Source organism: Neltuma alba, unplaced genomic scaffold (genome assembly GCF_004799145.2).
Source record: "Neltuma alba isolate B1F8T4 unplaced genomic scaffold, ASM479914v2 tig00012000_pilon, whole genome shotgun sequence".
NCBI lineage: Eukaryota > Viridiplantae > Streptophyta > Magnoliopsida > Fabales > Fabaceae > Neltuma > Neltuma alba.
The window spans coordinates 9,912-30,649 of NW_021636573.1; the positions used below are offsets into that span (position 1 = coordinate 9,912).

A 20,738-nucleotide genomic window follows, 5' to 3' on the forward strand; every position below is an offset into this window, starting at 1 on the left:
CCAATTTCGTGCAGCACCTCTCCCAAGGGTTTCAACCTCCCAAAAATCATTAAAATCCATAACAACAAGAGTAGTGAAAACTACATCAGTAACTATGAACATACCTTGTTTTAGAGCTTGATCTTACATGGGACCACTTGGCCTTTCTTTCTCCCTCTTCTTTCTCTCTCTAGAAACCATTTTGCCATAGCTTCCCCAAGGTTTTCATGAGCTTGGACGAAATGAGAGGGAGGGGAGGGGGTATTTATAGAAAATAAGACTGAATCTAGGCCATTGATCTTAAAAATGTTTGGCTTGATTTGGATCGTCCATTTTCTCTTTTAATCTTATGGTGACAAATGTCCTATGACATCATGCTTACCTCATCATGATGACATCATGCTTACATCATCAATCCACATGCTTTTAATCCAACCGTATACGTGTCTTGCATCCAGCCATATATGTAATACCTTCTTTTCCCATTAAATTGTACACTTCTCTCTTCCATTTTCCTTCATCATTAAGGCATTAAAATATGGAGGAAATTGATATAAAATTCGTGCAAAATACCACCCTTAGGCATTCCTCTACCTATCTTGCCATTCTGCACCGTATATGGTACTTTTTCGGGTTCTGACTTTCCCGGGACTACTGAGACATGTTTTCGCACCATTTTCTCACCTTAAATAAATCCACATGGCATTATATAAAATGCTTAAAGAGAGAGTGATGCTCTTCCCTTGTTCTTCCATTAAAATAATTAAAATAATTAATAATATTTATTTCGAAGTGATTTTGACCGAATTCTTTCTATCGGTCCACAACTCCAAGAATCTATCTCCGAGAACCAATACTATTTATTCATCACAGGGAATTCCTCTAATTTTTCTTAAGTCCAAAGTCAACCTCTAGACATTTGACTTTGACTTCTCCCGGATAATATGTAAATAGGCTTTAAATTCTATTAAAGCCAATCTCTTTGCTTTCTGGGGACGGAATTATTTTTAAAACCTGTGATAATTCCTCAAGTATTTTCTCCCATTTTCTTTCAATTATCTAAGGCCTTCCTATACTTTAAATAATTTATTTTTAATAATATTTCAAATCAGTCAAAACCCTGGGAATTCCACAATTTCCTTCTAGGGGCAATTTCGTCATTTTTAGCCTCATATAGGCCTTTGAACCTTATTCCTATTTTTCTGGATTTTTTCTGAAGTGTTCGGGCCTTAACCTATCATTTCCTATTTTCTGGGATTTTCGGGCATAATTTTTATTTTTACCCCTACCAGCCCGAAATTTTAAGAAATTACAATTTACCCCTAATTTGGCTTAACCTCAAAATTCATCTCATTGAAGCCTCCAACATAAACCTTGGCCTACATTTATCTCTATTTCTCATTCCTGGGCCCTGAGACTTCTTCAGAGTCTCTAGCTTCCTCTTTTCTTAGTCTCAGAAAACTTTGTTTTTGCGATTTAGTCCCTAAGAATCCCTCTGTCCCTCTAGGGAATTTCTGGGACTTCTGCCAAAAAGGGTCTGGTAGTCTGTCTATTTCAGGCTAATTCTGGTACTTCTAAGCCCAAAATTTGGGATGTGACAAGAGAGAATTTTAGTTTGTGATTGAGAATCTTCTTTAAAGCAAAATTTTAAAGGTTTTAAATTTTGATAAAGTAGTTTTAAATATAACTCGTACAAATTTGAGTCACTGTTTTGAAATAATTAAGTTGATGGGAGGAAACTTAAAAAAAAGAAAAAAAAAATTCTACATCTACATGTACGTTAAATGTTACCCTCCAGCTAGTTTGTTCTTGGGGAAGAGACTATAAGTTTTTCAGAAAGGGTCTTGAGTCTTTGTTAATATTGAAAACACTTTTGGAATAAGTAACCCCCAATAAACTTAAAATTGCTTGAAATTAATTCCATAGGAAATAGTTATGGGTTAATATTGTGTATAGTTGTTGAAATTTGACATATTATTTTTTCTTTTAATTAGTTACTGAAATTTGATATCATTATGGTTCGCCTAAAAATATTTTTGTTCTGCAACCGTGCTTTTGGTTCTTGGGACAACGTGTTAAAGACCAAAATCACCGATGTAAAGTTTTTGGGATTAAAATAAAAAAACAGATCAATTTTCAGAAACGTAGCTAAAGGTAATACTAACCCAAAACTTAAATCATCAGGCTTAGTCCTTGGCATGGGCAAAAGAGATGGGCTTATAGAGACCTCGCATAAACTATGATTATATAAGAAGCACGTGAAGATAAGCGTGGTGCTTAAAAATCCACGTTGCATGCACAGTAGGAAAAAGAAAATCTCACTTTAATTAGCTGTTTTCCACCAAAGTGCTTTGGGGAGACATCCGTATTGATTGCAAAATTTGTTGGCTTTCATTATTAGGGAAATTTCGTTTAGGGACTGCAGTGCAAACTTAATTTCAAATTCAAAGAGCATCCAAAACTTTATGAAATTTCACTGTAGGACTAAAGGGGTAACTTGATATTAATTCCACACAAAAATGACGCTATTGCCCCTCATAATAAAAGTGGGAGAACCCATTTGCAAGTGAGATTAAATAATTTGCAATAAACATATATATATATATATTTATAACTGGAATTAGTCTATTTACGACTTGAAGAAAGTGTCCATGAGTGAACAAGTGTAAAAGAACCTATTTGCAAGTAGGACTAGACAATTTGCAATATACATACATTTATTTACAACTGTAATTAGTCCATGTACATGTCGCCTCCTTCACCTGAAGAAGGTATCTGTGAGTGAACAAGTGTATTTGCAAGTGAGACTAGATAATTTGCAGCATACATACCTTTATTTATAACTGGAATTAGTCCATTTACATGTCATCTCATAATAGGTATTATGAGAGGCAATATCATCATTTTCTTTGTGAAATTAATATCAGTTTGCCCTCTTGGTCCTGTAGTGAAGTTTCAGAAAGTTTTGAAGGCTTTTTTAAATTAATTTTGTACTACGGTCTTTAAACGAAATTTTCCTTTTATTATTTCAATGTTTTGTTGACCCCAAGCCTTTAATCATATGCATAACGACAACAAACTGAACAAGGAAAGAAAAAGAAAAATTCTCCATCAACACCCCCTTTTTTCCTATTACAAATTCTTTGCTGCCACCTTCTATTAATAACTTTTTTCTTTGTATATTATTGTGTTGCCTTTTTTTCTCATGACACATAATATATATTAAATATGGAGAGTTAGAAAATTGTTAAATTTTAAGACCTTAATAAATTTTAAGATTTTTTTTATAACAAAAGATTTATGTGAGTTGGGTCTAGGTACTCACTAGAGTCAGAATATGTCTTCATACCTAGAGAATGTTATAGAGGTACTTACAGATTAACTAATAATAAGATCCTCGTATCAATAGCATGATTTAAACATAAGACCTTTTAAGTTACGAGTCGACTTCTTATTACCAACTAAACGAACTTTTGTTGGCATCTTAAAATTTTTTTTTGGATAAGTATAAAACATGTTAAAAATAACTTATAAATGAGAACACGATAAGTGGCCGGCACTTAACAATGAAGAAAGAACAAAATTTCATTGATGAGAAGCATGGGAAAACCAGTTCTTAATTAAGGCAATGGAAAAGGAGCTCCATATTTCCAATTGCTTCTTAAGAATCACAGGCCTGAGTGAACAAAATCATGTGAAATAAGCATTTAACAAGAATTCAATCACAATTGCACAATTAAATCATTTTATTCTAAAAATCACTTGGAAACTTACTAAACATACAATTGACACATTTTAGTCACAATGAGATGTTAAAGGCTCAAGATTATGCGCAAAAAGTCATAAGAGAATTGGGAAATATCAAATACGTCCATATTTCTAATTATTTTTCACAATTCCATTCGAGGATATATATATGTTATATCAAATCTTTGTCAAAAGAAAAACAAGTTTCTAACATGCTAAACTAAAAGGACAGAATTATTACTTCATAACTCGATTATTTATTGAAGTAAACACAGATTACATGATAACATCCATACAAAACCAGACAAGTACACATGACACAACAAACAAAAGTAGTACACACTACAGAGGTTCATATATAAAAGACACAGACATTTTATTCATTATTTATATCATAGACAACAGAAAGCAGTGCAGGCAGCTAGTTCATCCATCAACGCATATTGATCATCAATGATCATGGAGTCCATTTGGCCTTCAGAAGTGGGGTTCCAATCTCGCCGTTCAGGTTCGCCAATGGTGCATTGTGAGAATGGATCCCATGGCAACAGTTGTAGCTAACTGTTTCAACTTCCATAATCTTCTTCTTGCAAGAAGGCTCAGGGCAACTGATAGTGAAAGGAACTCCTGATCGTATATTGTTCAATTGGAAGTGGAGACAAGGAGGAGGAACACTAGCCTTCTTTTCATTGTAATACTTTATAAATGCATTATCAAAGCCTTGAAGAACTTGCACGTTCACTTTCCATTCTTCGAAAGTCTCCAGTACGTTCGTAACCACGGAATCAAACCCTATTACCAGCACATTGGCGCCTTTGCTCAGAAGGGCCCAAGCTTTCTCGTTCTTGTATGACAATAATGTTTCGATTTCTTTAAGAACAGTGTCTTGCTCGTGATCCTTCTTTTGAAGTCGGCTTAACATCGAGTTGGTGATGCTGGCCCAGAAATTGGATGCTTGATCATGCTTTGTTGTGAAGTTAAAATGCTCGATTATTGCGTCTGCTTGCTTGATGATGGGGTCCTTCTTAATGGAGTCTAACAGTGTACCAATCCTCTGGGTACTAGCAACGTCAGTCCCTCCATAAATGAAGATGTACGTCTCACTCTGAATCTACAGATCAAAATATTTTCATGGTAAGTTAATCATAAAGATTAAAGGACCAAGTTGTTGCAAGGAGTTAAAAGTTTAGGGACTGAATACATAATCGATTAATACTGACCCATTTTCCAATGTCTGGGAAAACTTTGGTTGCTTCATTCCAAAACCACTTCCATTGAAGGGAGAGTCTTTCTTCATCCTCATGTCGAAATGGGAAGGCTTCAATCTTCCAAACGAAGATCATGTACATTGCATTACGGTGAATGACTTGACCTTTAGGGTTTGTCACGACCACAATAGGCTTTCCCTGGTAATGCCACTTCTCTTCTAATACCTTCTTGCCTTTAATGGCGAACAGGTTCTGTAAGACGTACCATGGCATGTTTGATTTCAGCTGCTTGAACTTTTCCTTCTGATCATCAGTTATCTTATGATCATCAGTTTCCTCCACCACAGGAACCCATAGGATTTGGTAATTTTGTTTCTCTTCGTCTTTTTTGAATGCCTCATGGACAAATTTCAAAGCCCAAATCTCGTCTTCGATGTTGTCCAGACCAGAAATGAACAGCAAAAGATTCTTCGTCTTCAAAACATCATTGCTTACCTAAAAAGGCACATTTCATTTAAACTTTGGGACTACTATAATAATTAAAAACTTCTTATTCTTGTATTTTTTTTATATTTTAAATTAATGTACTGAGTGTAAAATTTTGGAGAAATTACCACTTTTTGAGTAGTGTTATCGAAGATTTCAAGCTCAGTAATTTCCCTAGAGAAGATGAGAGCCCTCAAAAGATCCACAATTCCAGAAGGAGACTTAAACACATCCTCTCGCCATGCTTGGTCTTTCTCTTCATCTGAAAATTTCAATGAAGCTAGCATTGTTAGCTTTGGATATATCTATATATATATATATATATATATATAATTATAGGGAAAACGACAGTTTTAATTAAGTCCCAAAACATCAATTTAATAACATTTTTGTTTCAACAAATTTTTGTTAAAAAAACAAGTTGCAAGTATCAATTCAAAACGTGGTCAAAATGAGAGTGTCAGTTGCAATTGGACATGTATGTTTTCTAAGTAACTCGGTGATCTCCAATTAAAACTCCTGATACTTGTAAATGTTTGATAAGCTGTCAGTTGCAATTGGACATTTATGTTTTCTAAGGAACTCGGTGATCTGCAATTAAAACTCCTGATACTTGTAAATGTTTGATAAGCTTGAAAAAACTTGAAAATAATAATTATTGAAAACTTGAAAAAAAAAAAAGGTTCATAAAAGCAGTTCTTTTCTATAACCTTCTTCACGTTGAATCTCATTCAACTCATTATTCAATCTCATGAGAACGTGATTGAGCTTCCCAACAACTTCGGATTTGATGTTCCAATCCCTACATCAATTTGAAAAATTAGCACATAAGGTAATAGAACTTCCCAAACACAATGACTATATATATCATTAGAAAAAATCATCTGATTTGTAACTGTAAGCATACATATAAAGGTTTTTTTTTTGGCCAAATACATATGAAGTTTGTGAAGGGATAAATATTCATTAAAAAAAATTAAAGAACATTCCTAAAAAATGGTAGGTAAAAAGCTTTGGATTCATCTAACGATGAAGAGCGCAAGAGAAAGATAGAAGTGGAATCCATTCTCTTCACCTGCTCTAAAGTCATATCAAATTCCTAACATATATAAGAATTTGGATTCTTTCCCAATATAATAGCATGTTTATGTGTACACAAGAATATATATAGGATTACTTTATTTTCTGACATGACACATTGGGACCAAAAAAAATTTTTTTTAAAAAAAAGCACTAATAGTAGTATTAAGAAAACAAACAAACAATTATCCATATTATTAATTATAAAGATGTGACTCATATCTCACGAAAGTTGTAATTTATAGGCACATATATAAATACTTTTTGGGCTTTGAAATATGACCTTATGCTGATAAAGTTTTGAGACTCAAAGACGGCCTATCAAAGCCTCTATTTATCGCTTTGCTATTATCCCTAGCTACGAGAAGAGATCTATATATATGTGGACAATAGACTAAAGGTGATGAAATAGAACTGAGATACTCACAGTTCAGTCATTCGATTAGAACAAGTAAGTAGGGCCAAGATTGCCCAATAAGCATAGAGTTCTCGGGGAGCATGATACAAAGTTTGGCTAGGAGATTTGTCAGCGATCTTCTTCTCCAATGTTGAAATCCCCTCAATAAGTTTGAATGAAATATCCACCAACGTGTTAATGAGATCTAAGTTGTTCTTGCTAGGCTTGGCTTCTTCAGCAAGCCTGAAGATGTGGAGTTCAAGAGCATTTTCCTTGGTACGTTCCATGAGAGAAAGACGCCATGTTTCGCCGAAGTCCAGAGAAAAAGCCGAGAGAGCTATCACTGCCTTTGCGTCCCATGAGTAGCTTTTAAGCTTCTCCAGAATTCCCACCACTGTTTGGTGTGCCGTAGATTTCTCAAAAGGCTTGCATGTCATCTATAACACCAATTTATTAGTATCCAGTCTCTTCCATTCGATCTAACTTGTTATTTTTTTGGAAAAGACAGATCTGAAAAGTGAATATATAAGAACAAGAAATGAAGAATAATGACCTGACAAGCAATTTCTTTGAGGGTACTGAAAGGTGGCATGAAACTGGACTGTGGAACCTTGTCTTCCACAAGTTCAACAGCTTTGGGACGCTGTTAGAATAATACACAAACAAATGATAGTTAATTGATGAATAAACAAACAGAAAGTAATCGTAAGAAAAATGGGGTTTAAGTACAAGTAATTAATAACCTTGAGATCGAGGGAGGTGCCGATGTGAGTGGAGCTCTTGACAATGTTGGAGACAACATTGTAAAGAGACCCGATATCGTACTTGGGGGCCTGCGAGTCATGGATTCCGATGATGTGGTTGGAGATGGCTTCATCAGTTGCAGTGAAAGGGTTGATCTTATCCAACAAAGATGAAGCTGAAACGACGAGCTTCTTATTCTGGAACAGCTCCATGTCTGCAAGTGTGGTGTGATCTGATAGAAGAAGAGAATATAAGAAGACAATTAGTTGCTGTGCTCTGCTTTGCTGCTTCTCATGGCGTATTTATAGGCCATAAATCTCATGGGGAAAAAATTCTAAATAATAATAAATTAATGAATATATGATAAGAATCGAATGTGAACAATTGAAACTAGCCAGGTGGATCTGATATGATGAACGAGGGAGAAGATATGAATCTAATGAAGCCAACCTGCTTAGGTATAGACAAAGTTTATATGAAGATATCGTGATTTGGTCTGTCTAATCGAAGATGGAAGATTAAATATAAGTTAATGATATTTAATACTCCCTCCAATCCTATACGTGAGAATTAGATAATTAATTTATAAATACTAAGAATATTAATTAAGTTAGATATTAGTTTAAAAAAAAGTGCTAGTTTTCCAAAATTACCTCATTTAATCATTTACATTGAAACTACTCCATCTCATAAAAATTGTTAATACGGTCCGTTAGTAGAGATAGTTTGAGGGGAATTATAAATTTGAAATATAAAATAAATTAAAATATTATAGTTAATACTAAAATAAAATTTTAAACTAATACATTTAGGATTAGAGAGAGTATTTTATATTATATTGGATGGTCTGTATAAAGTTCAAAGGTAGAAGATGCTTTTATCTTGCTTTTTCTCTTAAAAAAATAATAATAAAGTACTGATATTTACTAAAACAAAATTCACTGTTAATTTGAAAATGCCATTTATATGGATGGTCAAAAATTATAGGGAAAAAGACAGAAAAATGCACCTCCAACTCCAAAAGCCCAGAAACGTCCGCCCAATTCCACAAATCCCATTTTGGTACCATGAGACCAAATTGGGATTATTATGTGAAAGGAAAAGACCACATTGCCCTTCATTTTAAATATTATTTTTAAAATATCACAGCCCCTACTGGCCGGCCGGTCATCGGACCTCCGGCAGCGGCGGTCACCGGAGCTCCGGCGACCAGCCGACAATTGGTCACCGGAGCTCCGGCGGTCGGAATTTTTTTTTTTGAAAATTTTTACAACTTCAATATAACGGTTAACAACTTTTGTAATGCTATTCACAACTTCAGTATAGCAATTAACAACAGCTTTTCTGGAAAATTCAACAAACTCCGGCGACCGGAAACAATTATTTTGAAAATTTTTACAACTTCAATATAACCGTTAACAACTTTTGTAATGCCATTCACAACTTCAATATAGCAATTAACAACAGCTTTTCTAGGAAATTCAACAAACTCCGGCGACCGGAAATAATTTTTTTGAAAATTTTTACAACTTCAGTATAGCGGTTAACAACTTTTGTAACCCTATTAACAACTTCAGTATAGCGGTTAACAACAACAAACTCAAGCGACCGGAAACAATTTTTTTGAAAATTTTTACAACTTCAATATAACGGTTAACAACTTTTGTAAGCCTATGAACAACTTCAGTATAGTGGTTAACAACAGGTTTTTGAGTTTGTTAAAGGCATTACTGAAGTTATAAAAAAGTCACTTTTTGAATTTTTCGAAAAACTTGTTGTTAACTGCTATATCAAAATTGTTAACCGTTATATTGGAGTTGTAAAAATTTTCAAAAAAACGTAATTGTTAACGTTATACTGAAGTTGAAAATTTTTACAACTCCAATATAACGGTTAACAACTTTTATAATGCTATTAACAACTTCAATATAGCAATTAACAACAAGTTTTCTAGGAAATTCAACAAACTCCGGCGACCGGAAATAATTTTTTTGAAAATTTTTACAACTTCAATATAGCGGTTAACAACTTTTGTAACCCTATTAACAACTTCAGTATAGCGGTTAACAACAGGTTTTTGAGTTTGTTAAAGGCATTACTGAAGTTATAAAAATGTCACTTTTTGAATTTAAAAACTTGTTGTTAACTGCTATATCAAAGTTGTTAACCGTTATATTAGAGTTGTAAAAATTTTCAAAAAAACGTAATTGTAAACGTTATACTGAAGTTGAAAATTTTTACAACTCCAATATAACCGTTAACAACTTTTGTAATGCCATTCACAACTTCAATATAGCAATTAACAACAGCTTTTCTGGGAAATTCAACAAACTCCAGCGACCGGAAACAATTTTTTTGAAAATTTTTACAACTTCAGTATAGCGGTTAACAACTTTTGTAGCCCTATTAACAACTTCAGTATAGCGGTTAACAACAGGTTTTTTCAACCGCTATACTGAAGTTATTAACCGTTATACTGAAGTTGTTAATAGGGTTACAAAAGTTGTTAACCGCTATACTGAAGTTGTAAAAATTTTCAAAAAATTGTTTCCGGTCGCCGGAGTTTGTTGAATTTCCCAGAAAAGCTGTTGTTAATTGCTATATTGAAGTTGTGAATGGCATTACAAAAGTTGTTAACGGTTATATTGAAGTTGTAAAAATTTTCAAAAAAATTGTTTCCGGTCGTCGGAGTTTGTTGAATTTCCCAGAAAAGCTGTTGTTAATTGCTATATTGAAGTTGTGAATGGCATTACAAAAGTTGTTAACGGTTATATTGGAGTTGTAAAAATTTTCAAAATAATTGTTTCCGGTCGCCGGAGTTTGTTGAATTTTCCAGAAAAGCTGTTGTTAATTGCTATACTGAAGTTGTGAATAGCATTACAAAAGTTGTTAACCGTTATATTGAAGTTGTAAAAATTTTCAAAAAAAAAAATTCCGACCACCGGAGCTCCGGTGACCAATTGTCGGCTGGTCGCCGGAGCTCCAGTGACCGCCGCTGCCGGAGGTCCGGTGACCGGCCGGCCAGTAGGGGCTGTGATATTTTAAAAATAATATTTAAAATGAAGGGCAATGTGGTCTTTTCCTTTCACATAATAATCCCAATTTGGTCTCATGGTACCAAAATGGGATTTGTAGAATTGGGCGGACGTTTCTGGGTTTTTGGAGTTGGAGGTGCATTTTTCTGTCTTTTTCCCAAAATTATAATAAAAATAAACAATTATTGTTGAGTAATAATATAATAAATATAACAAATGTTATATATATATATATATATTTTAGCACAAATATTATACTTATTTCTTGTAAATAAAGAATCTATTTTGATGAATTTTACCAGGGCCCCCTTTCTACGCAATCTACAAAGTAATAATAAAGTCGTTGGGAGTTGGCGCAATTGCAGGGAAGTTTCACAAATGAGCCATATTTCTGTTGTACCAACGCTTATTCTTATTATCATTTCAATGCACATGACTAAAAAAAATAATTTACGAAAATCAACACAAATTGATTATAATTAATCAATTTAATTATTACTTATGGTTTTTAATATAAGAGTTATTTTAACTTTTAATTTGATCCTAAATATAATATTACTCTAATCTACTTTGTCTCTCGTATTTATTTATTTTTCCCAAAGTAATTCTTATAGTAATTGCACCTGTTAAATGTTTCATCAAATGATAGTTCTAGCTAATAACAAGGGTATTTTTTTTAAAAAATAACACCCATTTATTACAAATAATTAACTAAATTAATTTATTTAATCTACTCAAATTAGTTAATTAACTCTTATATTAAAAACTGAAGGTAGTAATTTTTTTGACATTCTCGAATTAGTTATTTAACTTTTAACTAATTTTTTTTATTATTGCTTATTAAAATAGCATCAATATATTTGAAAAGGACTTTTTTTTTTTTTTTGCACTCGGATGTTACCATATGTACTAATATAGGGGGTAAAAAAATTATAACGCGCACACACGCTTCAGCGTGTATCACGTAATGACGTGACACGCCACGGCACGACAAACAGTAAATCACAACCTGTTAACCCCTGCCGTAAAACATTGCTGACATAACTCCTATGAGGTAGGGGATTCAAAGAAAATCTCAAGTTTTTGGTCATGTGTGTGTGGAGTTGAGGATGCAGTGGATGAGGCGGTTTCTGCCATGGAAGTGGATAGGAGGCCTGGGCTTAAAACCATCCGCACTTTGTTTTAGTTTTGGTACCTAAAATTTTAAATTGATAGTTTTGGTTATTGGAATTTGATTTCATTTTGATCTGTCTAAATTTTTTAAGAAATTAAGGTACAAATTTATCTTGCAAGAGCAACTAATTTTTTTTAATATTTATTATTGTTTTAAAAGTTTAAAATCGTAGTAATTATGGGACACAATTACACTGTAATTTTAAACTTTTGGATAATATTAAACCTAAAAAGCTGTCAAAATGACTTTTAATATTAAATCTCTTAATTATCAAAAACACTTATGATCATTAAGCCGTTGAGCTCACTTAGGGAGTATTAGATGAAAATCAAACTGTGATTGTATGATATACAAAAGGTTAATTTAGAATAACTTATAAGTAACTTTTCAATCGTAATTTATAGAATACAAGATAAATATATGAGGAGAGTTTTGTCTTGATTTACGTAAAAGATGCTGATAAGTAATTATAAACGTGATGGCAAATGAGCACAAAATAGGCACATGAGAGGGGTTTTATCTTAATTTACGTAAAAACACTTTTAAAAACTACTCTTTGAAGTTTTCAAACACCTCCTTAATTATATAATGCAAATTATTACACACATTTTTTTGGCCATTGCGTGCGCACATATACAAGGCTAAAATATATAAAACTCAACTAAATTTTTAGTCAATTGCCTGTGTACTCCGGCATTTTAAAGTCAAAATTAACCTCTAGTTTTTTTTGTCAACTTCTTACCATTACTTTATACTTATTTTATAGATGAAAATTGTCATGTCACATAAGTAGATGACGCTTGTCATCAGGCATATGGTAAGATACAAAATTCCTCTAGACTTTAGTGTTGCGCGTCATCCCCTAACACTGTTGATTTTGGTTCCTTTCCTATCTTCATAGAGGCTTTATTTGAGTTTTAAATATAAAGATTAAAATCAAAACTCATTAAAAATACATGAACTATTCGTTAAGCTCAGATCAACAAGTTATATATGAAACCATAGGGCATAAAACCAACAATTTAAAGTTATAGGGATCAAAAATTAATATCCAATCAAATTATATAAAAACTAAGAACAGTATTAATCCATCGGAGAAAAAATTTCATAATTAATAGATAATGTAATATAGAAAAAAGTTTACAGTCTATAATTCTATGTACAAATGCTTCAAGAATTCTATGTACAGACGCTTCAACGTGCATCACGTAATGAGGTGACATACCGCCACACAATAAACAGTAAAAGGATAGCTGATGGAACGTTACAGGTTCAAGGGAACAAAACAACAATGATTATAAATTCGCAGTGTCCATTCGACCATTCCTATGCTATTCTGGTCCATTACCTCTCTCTTATCTTAAACAACGCCGTGTTTTCCGTGTAAAATGATACTACCTTTAGTTTTAATTATAAAATTTTGTTTACAGACTACAAACCAGATTTTATAACTAGGAGGGGATGTAGTATCTGTTTGTGCTCTGAGAAATTTTGGTTCATGGAACAGAAAATAGAATGAAATAGGAGTTATTTTTTTTAATTTTGAAAACAACTTTTGTTTTTAAAAAATAAAAAAATTGTTTGATAATATTTTAGTTAGGAGTTTAAAAACCATAATAATATGTTTTTAACTAACAAAGATCGGATTAAGCAGAAGGAGTTAGTTCCTCATAAAGAGACGAACCAAAGATCGAATCTCCGTTAGGACTTAGGATAAATGTCTATATTTAATGCTTGACAGGACTTTTTCGAATTGAAACATATCTATATATAGCAACAAAAATAATAATAATAATAATAATATGTTTTTAAAAACTAAAAAAAAAAACCTAAACAATGTTTAAATAGTTTCTTGTTTTTATTTTTGCATTTAGTATTTTTTTTTGTTTTAGAAAATCAAGAAAAACCCTTTCTTTTCCATTATTTACCCATCGCCCGCGATGTGTTCCCGCAAATGATGGCCATCGCCAACCATGTGTTCCGGTGAGTCGCTACCACCTCACCCACAGCTACCGCTATTGCTTGTTAGGTGTTCCCACCAGCAAGCAATTTAGCAACATAAATTATTCATGGAAAATTTCATGGGAAAAATTGGTAAAAAAATCACTGTTTGAAATTTTAATTGGCCAGAAAGACCTGATTTGTGCAAGTGTGAGTATGATCTGTGAGTGCAACATATCATCCGCTGTGTGCAAATTACTCATAGTGAATGATATGTTGTACTTACAGGTCATACTTGCACTTGTACAATTTCAAGTCCTTTTGACAAATTAAAATTTCAAACAGGGATTTTTTACTAATTTTCCCAAATTTCATTGTTAAATTTTATCTTATTATGAAAAAAATTCTATTACTAGTTCTCATAGCTAAAAATTTTGCTTCGGATTAGTGATGCAATGTTTTCGTCGCTAAAAATAGAACATATGGTTACATATAATTGAAAATTTTAACATAATAAACATAAAAATTGATGTAAGTATTGTCTTATTTTTAAAAATTAAACTGCATTGTTCACAGTCCTTGACATTATTAAAAGCTTTACAGAATTTTCAATTTCATCCTAATGATTTAAAACTTTGGAAAACCACTCTCAAGTCTCACACAACTATTCAAAATATAAAAAAAAAAATTTCTTGTAATAATCAAGTTACTCTAAAATCTCATGTCCTTTGGTTATAAATAAGTTTAGTGTAAATTAACCAAAATACCTTAAAAAAATCCTCCCTCCCCATTCACATGCGCACCAAACAAATTCGATTCATTATATATTTTAATACGTACAATGATATCTCAAACCCTAATAAGTTGTAGTTAAATTTTTTCCTCATAAACATGCATGTAGGGAGTATATATACACACACACACACACACTCTTTTTCTCAAATCAAGTTTTGTTTCATTTGGCTTTTCAACTAGTGTTTTTAATTGTCAACAATTTGATGGTATTATTAATAGAATTTCACCCATGTGAACTTAAAGAGTCACTACAAAAGATAGAGAAATTGTGACCACATAAATTAGATTTTCACCAACAATCCGATCCGCTGCCAATATGTTGTAAATTCTGCGACAAAAAAATTGTCATTATTAATCCATCATAAATAACTTAGTCATAAATAATTTTAGGATACCTTATTTTAGTTTTGTGATAAAATTCTTGACAGAATATTATAAAAAAATTGTGACAGAATCATCACTCAAATCTTTTCATCACCAATCCATGACTAACTAGCGGTGCCTCTCCTAATAAAAATTGAAAAAATTGCAATAAGGCTTCAATTAAGTAACACATTCACAAAAAGTTCCATAACAATTAAATAGCTTGTAATGAGTAGTTCTACAACAGAAAATAACATGTTTAAACTATTCACTTGTTATTGAGATTTTTTAGTGATTATTTTTTTTGGGACCTCACAATAATTCTCCCATAAAAATTTTAGGTGATTCTTGAATATGTTCATGAAAAGTATAGATGATTAAAGCACAATATCATTAAAACATGGGAAATTTTATGCACTTCATGAAATTATATGTCCGGCAATATCTGAAAAAGAAAATTGTTCCTAATCAGCAATTAAAAAGTCTTTCTCGTTTGAGTAAAACCTAGTTTCTCATTCACCCATCATTTGAGTTATATCATGGTTGCAATACCTTTCCTGCACCATGCTTTTTTTTTTCCTCCCCAAATTAAAGGTTAATATCATTACTTGTTCTTATTGTTATATGGAAATTTGGTTTTAGACTCCCATATATAGTTTTATAATCTTTTGATCTAAGCTTGGTAAATGATCTTCATGTTTTATGAGTAGTTTTGGTTTTGATTTCTAAATTTAAACTCATACTAAATCCTTATGAAACTATATGGATCAAAACTATTAGTTTGAAACTACAAAAATCAAAATCAAAATTAAATCCCTAAAATCATATTAACTCAAAAATTGAAAATAAATAAATTGAAAGATCGTATATCAGTGGTGGACAAAGCATATATATAAATCTGTCGGCATAGGCATGGATTAAGAAAGATGCCCAATTTGCGGGGTAATTTAATGCAGGAAATATCGAGAGAAGCATGCTTTTTCTATCTTGTCTTGTTGGCCTTTATGAAGTTCTCACGTGATCGACGTTTTTTCTGCAACTTGTTTTGATCAGAAAAAGAAGAGGTGCTTAATTAATTGGCCTCTTTAATTGATGCAAGTCCAAAGAATGACCTGAAACGTCAATTCCTATATTCTCTCTGCCACGCGTTAGCTCTCTCAAGTCTCCACTTCATCTGCCCCACTGTGCTCTTCCTTCCCTCTCATTGCGTTGTGGCAACTGTACAAACTTTATGATAGAGGCATTTCTAAGTTCTAAACAGCTAAAGATTTGCTGGGAATTGCAATTAGATAGCTTATAAATGGATTTTTAATTATGATTTATCATATAAATATATGAGAAGAGTTTTATCTCGACGCATATCAAAATGTTTATAAATACTTAAAAAACGTAGGCACAAACAAACCCCAAAAAGCGGTGCTTAAGTTGTTCACTTTGTCTGAAAATGTAATAAAATTTCAAGTTTTTATGATACAAAAGGAGAAGGACATCCTTCAAGCAACACTTTTAATTTGTATTAAGCAGGGATAATATTGAAAAAATTAATAAATGTTCTCTATCTTGTTTTGTTTTTTTGCCAACTAATTAATATTTTATCACGTGATCGACTTATAATAAACGCAGGGACAAACAAACCCTAAAAAGCCTTGAGGTGTTCACACTATCAATAGGTTCGGGTCAGGAAACACCTAGTTATTAGGGGAAGGGAGTACTTTTGCCCAAAGTGGCACGCTATTGTAAGGTATTAAAAGTAAGCATGAAGTTGCAAAATTAAAGTAAAAATGACACTGCTATTAAAATAAGCTAACAATTATTTTTTCAAGTAAGTGGCACGCTATTGTTATACAAGTAATGAAATACTCCCAACTCAACAGGTTAAAATTTTACTCAAAATGCGTCAAATACGGTATACTTAGTGTCAGTTTATTATTATAATTAATAAATAGACATTAGAATACTTAGAAACATAGTCGTATCATTCCTTCACATTATTAACATGTTCCCATCATTTGATAAACTAAAATGCCTAAAGAACCAGCCTCTCTGTGAATTGGACCTAGGTGTTTGCTACTCTACGTGTATTACATTTCTTACCTAGTGGTTTGCAACTACTTCCTTAGCATAAACAATAGACAATGATTAATGCATAAAACTACTTCTTCCTTCATAGAATTTAACAAAGAATAAATAAATAAATTGAATTAATTAAATAAACATGAGAAAATCTTACAAATTTAAAATTTATTATAATATTAAAATCAAAGCACATGTCAAACGATTTTGTGCTAATATTTTAGTTTCGCAACTATTTTAATATTACATAAAATCCTAAATTTCATTGAAAAAACAGATCGGTGGAGAAGTATATATTCAATATCCTTTAAATATGACAGACTTATTCCCATTTGAGAGATCAGTATCTAAATTCCAAATTGGGTAGATATATTATCAGATGCCAAATCACAATTAAAACAAAAATAAAGTTTCTAAATGTTACTACAGGAAAGAATAGCTTCATAACTCTGTTATTTAGTACAGAGGACACAGATTATTACATAATATCCATACCGCAAACTATATATCATGACGCATGATAGTCACGGGCACAACACGGCAAACTAAAGTGCGTAGTACACGACAACAAAGGTACATATAGTACTCAAAACACACCGATATTTATTCATTATCGTATCACAGAGACAACAGAAAGCAAATCAGCTAGCTCATGGATGCATGATCATGGAGTCCATTTGGTTTTCAGAACTGTGGTCCCAATCTCGACGTTCAAATTCTCTGATGCGTGGTGATAATGGATCCCATGGCAACACTTGTAACTAGCATTTTCAACTTCCATAATCTTCTTCTTACAAGATGGCTCAGGGCAAGTGATGGTGAAAGGAACTCCTGATCGTATATTGCTCATTTGGAAGTGGAGACAAGGAGGAGGAACACTAGCCTTCTTTTCACTGTAATACTTCATAAATGCAGTATCAAAACCTTGAAGCACTGGCACGTTCACTCTCCATTCATCGAAATCCTCCAATACGCTTGTTACCAGGGGATCAAACCCTATAACCAGCACGTTGGAGCCTTTGCTCAGAAGGGCCCAAGTTCTCTCGTTTTTGTATGACATTAAAGTTTTCAAGTCTTTAAGAATAGTGTCCTGTTTGGAGTTCTTCGTTTGAACTCTGCTTAACATCGAGTTGGTGATCTTGTTCCGGAAATTGGACGCAGAGGTTTCGTCAAGCTTTGACAGGTTGAAATGCTCGATTATGGCGTCTGCTTGCTTGATGATGGGGTCCTTCTTAATGGAGTCTAACAGTGTACCAATCCTCTGGGTCCCAGCAACGTCAGTTCCTCCATAAATAAAGATGTGTGTGTCATTCTGAATCTGAATATCATAATATTTGCATTGGTTTTAAGGAAAAGACAAATTTCAAATATGATCTGGTAACATATATGAAATATTTGTAATCCATCTAAACCCCTAAATTTTGACTTAAAAGAATCAAATGTTTATGATTTATTAACTTGAAATAATCCAATTCATATAATTAATTAGTTGTAATCAGTTAAAGTCTATAGAACTGAATTGATAGATAATTAAGAAACAGTTTAGGAAGATAGTACCGACCCATTTTTCAATGTCTGGAAAAACTTTGGTTGCTTGATTCCAAAACCACTTCCAATGAAGGGAGAGTCTTTCTTCATCCTCAGGTCGAAATGGGAAGGCTTGAATCTTCCACACAAAGATCATGTGCATTGCATTATTGTGAATGACTTGACCTCTAGGGTTTGTGACGACGACAATAGGCTTTGCCTGGTAATGCCACAACTCTTCTAAAACCTTCTTTCCTTTAATGGCGAACAGGTTCTCTAAGACGTACCATGGCATGTTTGATTTCAGATGCTTGAACTTCTCCTTCTGATCATTAGTTTCCTCCACCACAGGAACCCATAAAATTTCATAATTTTGTTTCTCTTAGTCTTTTTTGAATGCATCATGGATAGATTTCTAAACCCAAATCTCGTCTTCAATGTTGTCCAGAACAGAAATGAACAGTAAACGATTCTTCGTCTTCAAAACGTCATTGCTTACCTGAAAAAGCACGATTCATTAAAGCTGTTGATACAAATTGAGACTACGGTTGAAATAGAATCTTATTCTTGGATTTTTTTTAATATTTTAAAATAATTTATTGAGTGTGAAAGACTTACCACTTGTTGAGTAGTGTCGTCGAAGATTTCTAGCTCAGTAATTTCCTTGGGGAAAATGAGAGCCCTCAAAAGATCCACAATTCCAGAAGGAGACTTAAACACATCCTCTCGCCAATTTCAGTCTATCCGACCAACTGAAAATTTCAATGAATTAAGATTGTATTAGCGTTGGATATATTACTGGGACAATGATAGTTTTAATTACGTCCTAGAATATCAATTTAATAACATTTCTGTTCCAACAAATTTTTATAAAAAATAAGTTGCGAATATTAATTAAGATCATGGTCAATATGAGCGTCAATTGCAATCTAGCTATTTGGTACGAAGAAAATGGAGAGGAGGGAATGGTAAGAAAAACTTTAATAAGCTTGATTCAAAAAATTAAAAAAGTAGGGCAATAAAATTTTAGTAAAAAAAATTTATGGTAAAAGAAGAGAAAAACTTAATTAAAACTTAACTCCACTTTTCAAATTTTTCAAATCAAACTCGTGAAATTTTTTCCTCCCCTCCCTTTTATTTTCCTCGTCTCAAACAAACCTAGACATTTAAGTGTCATAATTCATTCTCAGTGACTTACAATTAAAACTCTAACATATGTAAATGTCTGGTAAGCTTGGAAACACTTGAAAATAGTGATTATTGAAAAGTTGAAAAAAAACTCATAAGCAGTTCTTTTCCGTAACCTTCATCATGCGCAATCTCATTCAACTCATTAGTCAATCTCATGACAACCTGATTGAGCTTCCCAACAACATCGGACTTGATGTTCCAATCCCTATATCCATTGGAAAATAAGCACATTAGGCAATAGAACTTCCCAAACACAATAAACTCTGTGAAAGGATGCAAATTCATTAAAAAATATTCAAGAAACAAATGAAACACTCACAGTTCAGTCGTTCGATTAGAACAAGTGAGAACGGCCAAGATTGCCCAATAAGCATAGAGTTCTCGAGGAGCAATATACAAAGTTGGGCTTTGGGATTTCTCAGCGATCTTCTTCTCCAATGTTGAAATCCCCTCAATAAGTTTGAATGTAATATCCACCAACGTTTAATGAGGTCTAAGTTGTTCTTGCTAGGCTTGGGTTCTTCCCCAAGCCTGAAGATATGGAGTTCAAGAGCATTTTCGTTGGTAGGTTCCATGAGAGCGAGACGCCAAGTTTCGCCAAAGTCCAAAGCAAAAGCCGAGAGATCTATCACTTGCGTCCCATGAGTAGCTTTTAAGCTTCTCCAGAATTCCCACCACTGTTTGGTGTGCCGTAGATTTCTCAAAAGGCTTGCATGTCATCTATAACACCAATTTATTAGTATCCAGTCTCTTCCATTCGACCTAATTTATTATTTTTGTTTCGAAAAGAACTATCTGATATAAGAACATGGAAATGAAGAATAATGACCTGACAAGCGATTTCTTTGAGGGTACTGAAAGGTAGCATGAAACTGGACTGTGGAACCTTGTCTTCCACAAGTTCAACAGCTTTGGGACGCTGTTAGAATAATATACAAACAAACAAACAGAAACAGATGATAGTTAGTTAATGAATAAACAGAAAGTGTTCGTAAGAA

General features: G+C 32.9%; 2 protein-coding genes across 2 annotated transcripts; both read right to left on the reverse strand.

Annotated features, from left to right (window-relative positions):
• Positions 1-3,960: 3,960 nt before the first annotated feature.
• Positions 3,961-7,853, reverse strand: LOC114720812 (protein SIEVE ELEMENT OCCLUSION B-like). Its single transcript, XM_028906532.1, has 7 exons — positions 7,641-7,853; positions 7,451-7,540; positions 6,928-7,334; positions 6,131-6,222; positions 5,549-5,682; positions 4,947-5,429; positions 3,961-4,837 (listed from the first exon to the last, which is right to left on the reverse strand). The coding sequence occupies exons 1-7, from the start codon at positions 7,851-7,853 to the stop codon at positions 4,184-4,186; spliced, it is 2,073 nt and encodes a 690-aa protein (XP_028762365.1). The 3' UTR covers positions 3,961-4,183.
• A 9,833-nt stretch (positions 7,854-17,686) lies between these two features.
• Positions 17,687-18,844, reverse strand: LOC114720813 (protein SIEVE ELEMENT OCCLUSION B-like). The gene is made up of 2 exons (XM_028906533.1): positions 18,584-18,844; positions 17,687-18,340 (listed from the first exon to the last, which is right to left on the reverse strand). Exons 1-2 carry the CDS (start codon positions 18,842-18,844, stop codon positions 17,687-17,689), a joined length of 915 nt encoding a protein of 304 aa, XP_028762366.1.
• Positions 18,845-20,738: the final 1,894 nt, after the last annotated feature.